At 37.1% G+C, this 11,322-nt stretch overlaps 2 protein-coding genes across 2 annotated transcripts; both read left to right on the forward strand.

The window, feature by feature from the left end:
* The first annotated feature begins 212 nt into the window (after positions 1–212).
* LOC140987913 (uncharacterized) lies at positions 213–2,790 on the forward strand. The gene is made up of 4 exons (XM_073456659.1): positions 213–668; positions 1,272–1,369; positions 1,451–1,516; positions 1,788–2,790. The coding sequence occupies exons 1-4, from the start codon at positions 271–273 to the stop codon at positions 2,642–2,644; spliced, it is 1,419 nt and encodes a 472-aa protein (XP_073312760.1). The 5' UTR covers positions 213–270; the 3' UTR covers positions 2,645–2,790.
* Positions 2,791–7,437: 4,647 nt separating this feature from the next.
* Positions 7,438–10,803, forward strand: LOC140987538 (malate dehydrogenase, mitochondrial). The gene is made up of 7 exons (XM_073456081.1): positions 7,438–7,817; positions 8,374–8,547; positions 8,668–8,836; positions 8,921–8,982; positions 9,099–9,220; positions 9,935–10,052; positions 10,353–10,803. The coding sequence occupies exons 1-7, from the start codon at positions 7,554–7,556 to the stop codon at positions 10,491–10,493; spliced, it is 1,050 nt and encodes a 349-aa protein (XP_073312182.1). The 5' UTR covers positions 7,438–7,553; the 3' UTR covers positions 10,494–10,803.
* The last annotated feature ends 519 nt before the right edge of the window (positions 10,804–11,322 follow it).

Genomic DNA, 11,322 nt, shown 5'->3' on the forward strand with positions numbered 1-11,322 from the left:
TTAAACATCAAGAAAAATCACAGAAAGATATTTTGGAGTGTTTTGTCACACAAAAAAGAGTGAGTACAAGAGAGAAAATATAGTAAAGATAATATAATAGTATAGATATATGTCATTCATAGCAATTTTTAAAACATTGGGGGCATTTACGAATATCTTATTTCTCCAAGGGGCGTTGGGAAACACCAAACCACTCAAGCCGTATGAAACCCGCATTGGACTAGCATTTCATTATCTTGCTAGGGTTTAAAGCATAAGAGCATCCTGAAAATGGCGTCTCGCTATCTCACTCGCTCTCTACTCGCCATCACCAAGCAAAATCTGTTCGCCTCGTTTCCCCGCTCATACACCACCGCACCCTCCGCCGTTCTTCCCAACTCGTCTTCATTCCTCTTCCGCATACGCCCTCTTGTTGCCACGGCCTCCTCTTCCAATTTTCTCCGCCTCGCACCAGCGTTGTGTACCAGAGGTTTTGCGAGTCGACATACCTCTTCATCTCTTAATGATCCAAACCCCAACTGGTCTAACCGTCCACCGAAGGAGACGATTCTGCTTGACGGTTGTGATTTCGAGCATTGGCTCGTGGTCATGGAAAAACCAGAGAATGAGCCGACCAGAGATGAAATAATCGATAGTTACATCAAAACCTTGGCTATGGTTGTGGGAAGGTTTGTACATTTTGTTAGAGTTTGCTATTTTTGCTTAAAGTTTGTGTGAATTATCTTGTTTGTGTATGTATACTGCGTAGGTTGATGATTTATCGTGTAGACTGTAATTATTGGTGACCGGTGGGAGTATTTATCCAATGTTCATGAAAGTGGACGCATAGATAAGATTATTACCACGATTATTGTTTTGACTTTTTATTGATGTGCAATGGTTTTTAACGAGCGAAAAGAGTTTAGTTGGAAAATACATGGCAAGAATAAAAAATATATGTTTGTGTGTTTGTTGATAAAAGTATGGTGCATAGGACGACACAATATGATGGTAGTAGGTCCTTGGAAGATACGGGGCTTGGAAACTTCAATTCCGCATCTCATTGGCCTGGCTGTGTTCTTTGAAGAGAATGCTGGAAATAATGAAGCTTGTGTTTCTGAAGTTCCAATTAAACAGTCGATAAGGTGGATGGTCGACTTGTATCTACTTTTCTTGGTAAAAAGAAGTTGGTTGCACGTCTCTGATATGAGAATAATGATGTTACTTTTTGAAACCTTGGTGTTTGGTGTGTTTTTGCTATGTCCAATGAGTTAACTTTTTGGTATTGACAGCGAGGAAGAAGCAAGGATGAAAATATATTCTGTTTCTACTAGGCATTACTTTGCCTTTGGAGCCCTTGTGTCAGAAGAACTTTCATACAAGTTAAAAGGTTTTTGGGTTTTGTCATCGCTGTTTCCTGACAAGGTTTTGATTCTGGATTTTTGTCTGATTTAAATCCATTTTGGTGCAGAGCTACCGAAAGTTCGATGGGTGCTTCCTGATTCTTACTTGGATGTGAGAAATAAAGATTACGGAGGTATGGAGTCGCTTGATACATTTATTGCACTGCAATGGCCTGTCTGTTGACTTCTTTTTGTTATGTATGTGACCTGACCAGTTGGTGGTTCTAATCTGTCACTTTTTTCAATCTTGCACTTGCATTGTTATCTATAAAGTGCAACTATGAATGTGCTAATGCATATTATCTCATTTATTACATTATTCAGTATAGTTCCATTTATTTTTACATGCTGCTGCTTTGTCAGTAGGGAATGTTTACTCTAATTTTCTGATTTTGCTTATTGCAGGGGAACCTTTTATCAATGGGCAGGCTGTTCCATATGACCCTAAATATCACGAGGAATGGGTGAGGAACAATGCTCGGGCAAATGAGAGGAACAGGCGCAATGACAGACCTCGCAACTTTGACAGATCTAGAAACTTTGAGAGAAGAAGAGACATGAACAATCAGAACTTTACCAATGTTGGAAGTCCTGGTGGTAGCGCTGGGGGGCCACCAAATATGTCTGCAATTCCACCGAATGTGCCTAACACAGGAGCAATGCAACCCAACACGCATCAGCAACCCAATAACATGGGAGGACAGTCAAACTACGGGGGCAATGTGCCGCCAAGCAACTCAGGAAATTATCCTCCAAATCCTAGAGATGTACCCAACAATGCCCCAAACCAGTATGGCAATGCGCCAAATAGTGGAGGAATGCCCTATCAATCCGGTCCTGGACCGAATCAGAACAGCTTTGGTCCAAACAGGGCACCTGGACCAATACCAAATCCCAACAGCTATGCTTCAAACACGGGTCCTCCGAGCCCAGGACAAATGGGACCTCCAATTCCGGGACAAAATCCAAACGTGGGTCCAGGACAAAATCCATACACGAGGCCTGGTCCGGGACAAAATCCATACATGGGACCTGTCACGGGACAATATCAGAACAGTCATCCTCCAAACATCGGGCGTGGTCCGGAACAAAATCCGAACATGGGACCTGTCACGGGACAATATCAGAGCAGTCGTACTCCTAATTTGGGGCCCGGTCAAGGACACAATCAGAGTGGCTATGGCCAAAACATGGATGGTGGAAGTGCCTACCCGAACCCGAATGTGCCCGGAAGAGATTTCCCTCCACCATCAAATTACTAAGATATGTGTGTAATAATGGCATCCGTCATAATTCTGAGATCTCGGCTGTAGCTTAAGTTTCATAAACTCTAAAAGATTTTTCGTTGGTATTGACGTGCTTATAGTTTAGTTCAATGTGCAAATGCTAGTTTCACGATTTTGTCATTTGGGATTGTTTTGTCCTCTGATCTGAATATAACTGTATTTATACGTGTGGGTGGATTTGGCTGGGATTACATGTCTTATGTGCAGTCGTTCACTTCCCGATCCATCGGAGAAGGGTTGCCTCAATTTAGCGACTAGTAAAAAATGTGGTCCGCGTGTCGAAACAATTTGTTTATAACAAAAATCAATTGAATAGATATTAATATTCGGATTCTTATGTTAAAGTCTGAGTTAGTATTTATAAGAAATTTTGGTGCATTGTGATATGCACAGTTGATTGCATACATTACTTGGGTGGAACTTTATTTATTACATATGAGAAATACATAATTTAAAATGTTAGTGGTTTAGAAATCTTCTCCATTTTAACCAACCGTAGTTTTCATGCCCTTTTCAACCGTGTTTCTTTTTTAATTGGTAAACGAATCTATGTTCTGGTATCTTAAATTCGAATGTTTGTACTTCTGTTGGGAAAATAACGTGTTTCTTGCATTTTTTTTAATTTGACGTTTCAGTGAAACATCTTTCTTTCGTTGGATTTAAGGTGAATTATCAATCCTATCCACCTATTTTAGGTGATGACGCGGGTCTAACTCATTTTTACATATTTAAGAATGGAGCTATTTTTTACTAGATTGCTTCATTTACCATCTGATTTCTATAATTGAATTCCCTAAACTGTATCAACTATGTTACTTGTACCATGTTTATCTATCAATAAATGAAACAATATGTATCATTACTGCATTCCATATATTTATCCATCTCAAAGACACACTAGGGCACGATAAATGAGATGCCACTCTTAGGACATTATCCTTGAATATTTATCAATACATGTAAGGTCCATTGATGGACGACACATCTATTATTAAATATTCTCAAGGGAAACTTGTAACTTCTCCGAGGGCACGTTCATGTCATTCAATGAATGAATCCCTGCAACCACAGCTATTCATTTTCTTTACTCTGGACAACTGTTCCTTTCAAATAAAATTAGGATATTATGTATGATCAATTAAAAACACTAGTTAACTGAACATTTCATTCTTTCCAGTTGTCCAAAATATATATGCGATACAGAGGATTCTTATTCTCTTTGTCGTTAACTTTTCTCAAATGATCTATAAGAAGAATGTCTAACCAAAAAAATACGTGCATCCATATAAGAAGCGTGCGAGTGCCTTGTGCTACAGATAATCAGTCTCAGTTTCTATTTAGTTTGTCCGAAAGATGACTTTTCAAGGCTAGTTGAGCAGTTGATGATTGGCTCTTCTGTCCTTAGCGAACGAATCTGATCAGCCAAAGTAATTTCCTTTTGCAATTTTTCCACCTGCACAAAATCCAGATCAAATTTCTCCCACAGATCCCCGTCGCTGATTGATTGCTTGATTAAGTATGAATTTCTTCCTATGAATCTGTTTATAACACCAGGAAAGCATGAAAAACCACCATGAGAGCTCAAATTATAGGTACAAATTGTAGCTCAAGGCAATAACTTATAGCTCTTAAGATCTCTTGCTACATGATTTTGTTTAATTTCCAATTTCATGTTATCTTGGTAAACTACACATACATATATAATACTTAAATGTGTTATGAAACTCGTGAAATTCATCTGTATGTATCAAACTTGGCGAACAAAATTTGATCATGTTCATCTAATGAAACTACAGACTATAATACAGCATGAAATTAGCAACGTAAATCAATTGGTTTACCTTCATCAGCCTCTCCTTGAGTTTCACCTCCTGAAACTCAGCCAACTTTTCTTTTTCTTCTTTTGATCTTTTGTTTCTCTTTTTAATTGATTCTCCTTTGACACTCGCATTTTCTTCCCGCTCTCTTCTTCTCTCAGCGATTTTCGCCATCTTTTCTGCCTTTACTTTTGCTGCCCTTTCTGCTCGTATGTGTGCTATCTCTTTAGCCTTCGATTTTTCCTCAGCTTGACGAAGTTGTTGGAGGGCCATCTCTCTTGTATCCAGTTCTTGTTGGTCACTCCCACCCATCTTAGCTGCTGTTTGCGATGCTTTCAGCCCATGAATGCAATAATTTCTCACTTGACCTTTTCCATTGTAAGCGTTACCCCCATAGCTTTGTGAGCGACGCTCGTATCCTCTCTTTGGTCTGATTACTGCCAGAAGAGTCATGATTTGTCAATAAAATGAGGTAAAAGGTAACTTCCAGGATAGTTTTAGGTGTTTGATCAAGTATTAGCATCAAAGCTATTGTAAAAGAGAGAGTATTCGTCTATTTGCCTGTGACTTGTAGTATGTATGAAACGCTATTGGTACAGCAATGAGGCAATTTTATTTATTCAAACATTGACGAAGAGAAAGGATTAGTAATGGCTCTTTGCCAGCACGGACCACCACAAGAAATTATATGCTAGAAATTTTTGCTCGTTCACCATTTACTGCACATAGTGGTCATTAGCTTGAAATTCTTTGGTTGAGTTTCTGAGGCATGCAAAATGATGGGTTTGATTTGATGAGGCATCAGAATCATCTAATTCTACCTAAATTTCTAGCTGGGTGCAGGATTTTGTTTAATTTGAATGAGTGGAATTTTGCAAAGTTATTATTCGAATCCCTGCATAACATTTCATTGTAAACATTATTAATTTGCAGAAATTTTGCAAAAAGACAATTGACATGGTTCCGGAACGAACCCGTCTATCAGTGGATTGATGCCGCTCAACCCATGGTGAGTTGTTTTTAACCTTTGACATCTTTTACATTACTATTATTCAGTTTAAGATCAAATGTGCAATATTTAGTTGCAGTGCTTAAAATTTGATCCATCAGGATGAGCAATGGTTGCAGGAAAATGTGCTCAGCTTCATCTGTGATGCTTACCATGTCCAAAATGGGAATCTTAACATACCTCGATCTCTTAGCATGAAGAAGGATGTTTCAAATCATCGGGAAGTCCAGGATTTAAAAGCTCATCACACCAAAAATCGGTGTCTTTTTTAGGATGTCTTCTACGTCTTATTTTCAAATAAAGCTGCTAAGAATGAGTAATCCAAGAATAACCAGTGATACCGTTTTGTTGATCTAAATTTGTTGCATGCATGGCCCATGGGTGAAGGCATTTCATCAAGAGAGAGGACTGTGGCAGTATTCTGGAATGGGTGGAAAAAAACTCAACAGGGGCAAGCACAAATTGTTGCCTAATGACAAAATCACAAATCCCGAAACTCCTGAAAATGGGAGCTACACAACGCACCTTATTATGTGTTCCGCGAGGTATTCAGTTTACCAGACCTGATGTTGGATTGAATTCTTCATTGCTAAAAGGGTGTGTATTTACTCTTAAGAGTTGTTTGCAATGCAAAGAAAATTGAAAACCATGAATTTGCAGGACAGGAAAGGGGTTCTGGCACTTGGATTAGTAAGCGCAGCACATTTACATCTCAGGCTTCCCTTTTGACAACTTCATTTTCGTTATACACATGCTTGTTTCAACTAACTTCTTTTGTTCGGATTGTTAACTATTGGTTATCGATTACTTAAAAATGATCCACTGCTGCTGTATTTGAAAAGAATACAAATAAAGATGTTCAAAACTCATATTCAACATCTTGAATATAAAAAAAAAATCGAGAATAAGAATCGTATTTTTTTCAAACTTTTTTATGTCAATTGTCGACCATAAAAGGTCTTTTCATTATCACACCAATATTTACTATTGGTTGGTTTGATCCAACCTTTAAGATATCTAGTAATATACAATGAGTCGATATAATTTTTTATGTCTGTCGATTGATTGAACAACGTAAAAAATTATTTAATTTGAAAAATAAGACGTGACTGATACTATCTCATTGCAAGAATATCTAAGACAATTTCTTTAGGTACCGTTTGGTTCATGGTATGAGATATATAATATGAGGATAAGTAATATTTTGTAATAATAAAATAAATAGAAAATGATAGTTAATATATTGTTTGATTTAATTGATTTGATTGATTAAATTTTAGATAATATGATATTACCATTTTGTCTTTGTTGAAAATATTAATAGAATATTAATAATATTATTTATTAATGATAATATCGTAATTTTATATTATTGATTTGATTGATGTGAGATAGATTATTACGAATTTGATTGATGTGAGATAAATAATTAATAATTTGATTGATCGAGATAAATAATACTTGTACAAAACAAGTTATATGAGAGGACTATTTATATTAGTACTTAGAAGTACTTGAACCAAACGGTACCTTAGTGTATAATCGAATAAATTATAACTACTATCACTTGACCATGTACAACCTGAAAAAATGAAAGAAAGGAAAAGAAAAACGCACATTATTTTCTTGAATACTTGAATTGTGCTTTTGGGTATTGTTCGATGAAAATTTTGATGATCAAATAATAAAATAATAATTTAAAAACAATAAAAAATTTGAGTGTATCTTTTCAATAAAAATCGTTTGCGTACCAATAAGTAAAAAATTCAAAATGTTAAGGTTCGGCTTTCATTAAAATTCTTGAATTTTCCGTCCTATTTAATTATTTGCTTGAAATTTATTTTCCAAACCCAAAGAAAAAAAAAAAAGAAGAGGAATAAACGTAAAAATAAAGGTGGAAAATGGGTGGGCGTGGCGCCTCGAATGTGACGAGTTCCCTGTTTTTTCAATAAAATAAATATCCTTTTTCTACAGTAGTAGCTCACTATCGCTATTACAGTTTCACACACAGTCTCTAATTTCACCGCAACTGTGCCTGTTCGCCTTTCGACAGGTAGAAATGAAAGCCGCGATGTTGAGATCTGCTCTCAGAAGAAACATCAGCTCTACAACAGCTGCTTCGTCGCATATATTGCGGCGCGGATTCTCATCGGAGTCGGCGCCGGAGCGGAAGGTTACCATTTTGGGAGCCGCAGGCGGGATCGGCCAGCCGCTATCTCTTTTGATGAAGTTGAATCCTCTTGTATCTAAGCTCGCTCTCTACGATATCGCGGGGACTCCTGGCGTCGCCGCTGATGTCAGCCATATTAACACCAGATCCGAGGTTCTATGGATCTGTTTCGCTTTTATTCTGAAATTTTTATTTTCTCCTTTTTTTTATTATGTTGTTTGCTCGTTGGTACTAGGTTTTTTGAGCTTCTTTTGTGCTTGTTTGTTCTCAATTCTAATTTAGTTTGGTCACATGATATATTTCCCCCTTTGTTATTGTTTAGGTTTATTTGTGTCTGCTTAACTACTTGTTAGCTCAAATATTCTGGAGTTTCAATAGCTCGTCCTTTTCCCCACGAGATGGCGGTTGTGTTTATTGTTGCATTTTATAGGAAAACTAATTCTATATAAATTAGGATCCTTTACGTCCTCTCAGTAAATAGGCGCTTCAGCATGTCCCTTCTGGCTCTCAGTCTATTATTTTGGGAGTGGGAAAAATAAAATGGGATTGCCGATTGCCACGATTTTAATATGATTTTCTTGCTTCTCTTCTCTCAAATTCAAATTTGAATGTCAATGATATTGATATAGTCAGTGAGGATTCTCTCTTCTCATATTTGCTTCAATATTTTAACTGTTTATCTGATTTGTGTAGTTACTTGTCTGTGTAGGTGGCAGGGTATGCGTCAGAAGAGCAGCTAGGGCAGGCTCTCGAGGGTTCAGACATAGTCATCATTCCAGCTGGTGTACCCAGAAAGCCTGGCATGACCCGTGACGACCTCTTCAAGATTAACGCTGGCATTGTCAAATCTCTTTGTGAGGCCATTGCGAAGTACAGCCCCGAAGTAATCAATGACTTTAATTGAACATATTTTATTTCCAGATACTCTAATTTTGTAATAATTTTCTTAGCTACTGAACTCAAAATCGTGAGAATAATATTCATGGGCTTGTTGAAACTTCAGGCTCTTGTCAATATGATTAGCAACCCTGTGAACTCCACAGTCCCAATTGCCGCAGAGGTATTCAAGAGCAAGGGAGTATATGATGAGAAGAAGCTGTTTGGTGTGACTACCCTCGATGTGGTGAGAGCCAAAACATTTTATGCTGGCAAAGCCAATGCCAATGTGGCAGGTATGTAGGGTGGCGTTTGCTTGCTTTAAGTTGTGATTTTCGTCTGTAAGTTACATTTCTTGAACTTTTTCTCTTTTATGGTAGGCGTGAATGTACCTGTTGTTGGCGGTCATGCTGGAATTACCATTCTTCCCTTGTTTTCACAAGTACTGCGTTTTCACTGGATTTTTTCTTGTTCCAATTTTTGCAATTATTTTGCCAGATATGGAAATTCAGTAGTGCATGCCATGTGTCTGTGACAATTACTGTTGTTTTAAAACAGGCTTCACCGCAAGCAAATTTGTCAGATGAGCTCATTAAAGCTCTAACAAAACGAACACAAGATGGTGGGACTGAAGTTGTTGAGGCCAAGGCTGGAAAAGGTTCAGCTACTCTGTCAATGGCGTAAGTAATGTGCTTAAACCTGCGGCTTGTTGATGTTTTTTGGTGCTTTGATAACCAGTAGAATTACAACTTTAAATGTTTCATCAAGGGATGATACATCAGGTGTGGTGACTTTAATTTGAATATTAAACGTGTCATCTGATACAACCTGAAATAATCGAGTAAAAAATCAATTCACTTTGATTTTTTTGGTGTATGTGTTTGTGTGTGTCAAGTGGTCTGGGAATGGGGGTGGAGCTAAGGCCTCTGTTACGGTTTTTTAATAGTTTATCTTGATGTGGAGGGAAGTTGAAGGCATAATCTTTTACTAGCAATTTGGAATGTAAATGTAGCAATCTTGATCAAACTAAGTTTTTGAAAAATAGCAATCCCCAAGTATATGTGAGTGTTTTTAAATACACTTGAGAGAGGGTTAGTTTAAAAAAAAAAGGTTTGATCAATGTTATTTTACTGAAAATCCCCATTTTAACCTAGTGATATCTTATTTAATTGCCCAAGATTGTGATTAATTAATTTATGTAATACCTGGTAAAGTCCATAAATTTTTATGATTTGATTAAAGGATTTATCATAATTTCATAGCATAATCTCAATGAACTTAAAATCTTAACGGTAGGAGTTAATGACACCTTGCTCGTGTCTGTATGATTATACTGTAATAGGTGAATGTGCAACACAGGTGTCATGGAGACTATTTGATATAAATTCTTACAGTTATGCGGGGGCCATATTTGCTGATGCTTGCTTGAAGGGGCTCAATGGAGTCCCGGACGTTGTGGAATGCTCTTTTGTGCAATCAACTGTGACTGAGTTACCTTTCTTTGCATCCAAGGTGAGCAGAAAAGTTAGGAATTGTTATTTCGTGTTATCTGTTACTTGAATTTGAGAAATCAAACCAATCCATTTCCCTGTTGAGTATTGGTCTATTAAAGATTGTTATTAAAAATTAAAGCAACTCAAGGTTTCTCAGTAATATGCTGTTCAAAGCTAAATGTAAACGCAAAATGAACCTTAAGAGGTTAAATGGTCAACATGGTTCAGTTTTATTGCTGGATCCCAATCCAGTAGAAGATTGAAAACCGTATACAAAATGTCGAGCTATTAATTGATTTTTTTATAATTGCATTAACAGGTGAGACTAGGGAGGAATGGTGTGGAGGAAGTCTTGGGTTTGGGTCCACTATCAGATTATGAGCAACAAGGTCTAGAAGCTCTCAAGCCTGAACTGAAAAGTTCAATCGAAAAAGGTATTGCATTTGTTCATGGCAGTTAAAACGGCAGCTAGCCAAACTCCATCCAATTACCAAGATGTTATCACAATTTTGAGTCTTTTGCCTATTTTGTATCCTATTCAAGTGTTTCTTGCTACACGGAGGTGTTACCATACCTTTACTTGAATTAGGCTCAAGACATACGTAGAATAAAAATGAGACATTCTAAGGAACTGCATGTGCGTTTTGTTGTAGAGTCTTGAATTATGCCGCTGTTGATTGAGATTACTAGTTATTTAGACTTGAAAGTTAGATAATTGCAGCAGGCATTGCTACTTGCTGTTAATTTCAATATTGTCATTTGAAAATTCATTGCCTGGGATCACCGGCTTCAGCAAATAGCCTGGTTTGGGCCTTAAATGTTAATTTTGTAATGCTAAAGGATGCCGTTTTTAGTTAGTAAGATGCTATTCGGAGAAAGATCTTGTACCTTAGACTACTTTAGGTATGGCGGTGGGAGTCTGTAATTGAAAACAGAAGAAAAAAAATGGATAAATCGTATTATTGAAATTCAAATGCTATAAACCTCAATCAACGAAAACAGAAATTATGCCTATAATTTGAGGATTTTTTTAAAATAATTTTTGAAGCTAGGTATGTCCTTGTTCCACCTGTTAGTTTTCTGCAAGCTCCGTGAGTCACATTTAATATTGGATTTTTTTACTCGAGGAATTTTAATCCAAAACGGCAAAACGGAGATTGTGGGACCGAAGTTGTAGTCCCAGTTCAATCAGACGTGTTTACAAAAAAAATTTCTTACATGGATCAAATCTGACATTCTAAATCCTCAATTGTCTTAAATTCGCTGCGTAACCCATGAAAGATATCGAT

Source organism: Primulina huaijiensis, chromosome 11, assembly GCF_012295235.1.
Source record: "Primulina huaijiensis isolate GDHJ02 chromosome 11, ASM1229523v2, whole genome shotgun sequence".
Taxonomy (NCBI): domain Eukaryota; kingdom Viridiplantae; phylum Streptophyta; class Magnoliopsida; order Lamiales; family Gesneriaceae; genus Primulina; species Primulina huaijiensis.

Coding starts and splice junctions, on each gene's coding strand:
- LOC140987538 (XM_073456081.1), top strand. CDS start 7,554: ATGAAAGCCGCGATGTTGAGATCTGCTCTCAGAAGAAACATCAGCTCT. Junction 7,818..8,373: donor ATATTAACACCAGATCCGAG/GTTCTATGGATC, acceptor TTGTCTGTGTAG/GTGGCAGGGTATGCGTCAGA. Junction 8,837..8,920: donor AGCCAATGCCAATGTGGCAG/GTATGTAGGGTG, acceptor CTTTTATGGTAG/GCGTGAATGTACCTGTTGTT.
- LOC140987913 (XM_073456659.1), top strand. CDS start 271: ATGGCGTCTCGCTATCTCACTCGCTCTCTACTCGCCATCACCAAGCAA. Junction 669..1,271: donor TTGGCTATGGTTGTGGGAAG/GTTTGTACATTT, acceptor TGGTATTGACAG/CGAGGAAGAAGCAAGGATGA. Junction 1,370..1,450: donor ACTTTCATACAAGTTAAAAG/GTTTTTGGGTTT, acceptor ATTTTGGTGCAG/AGCTACCGAAAGTTCGATGG.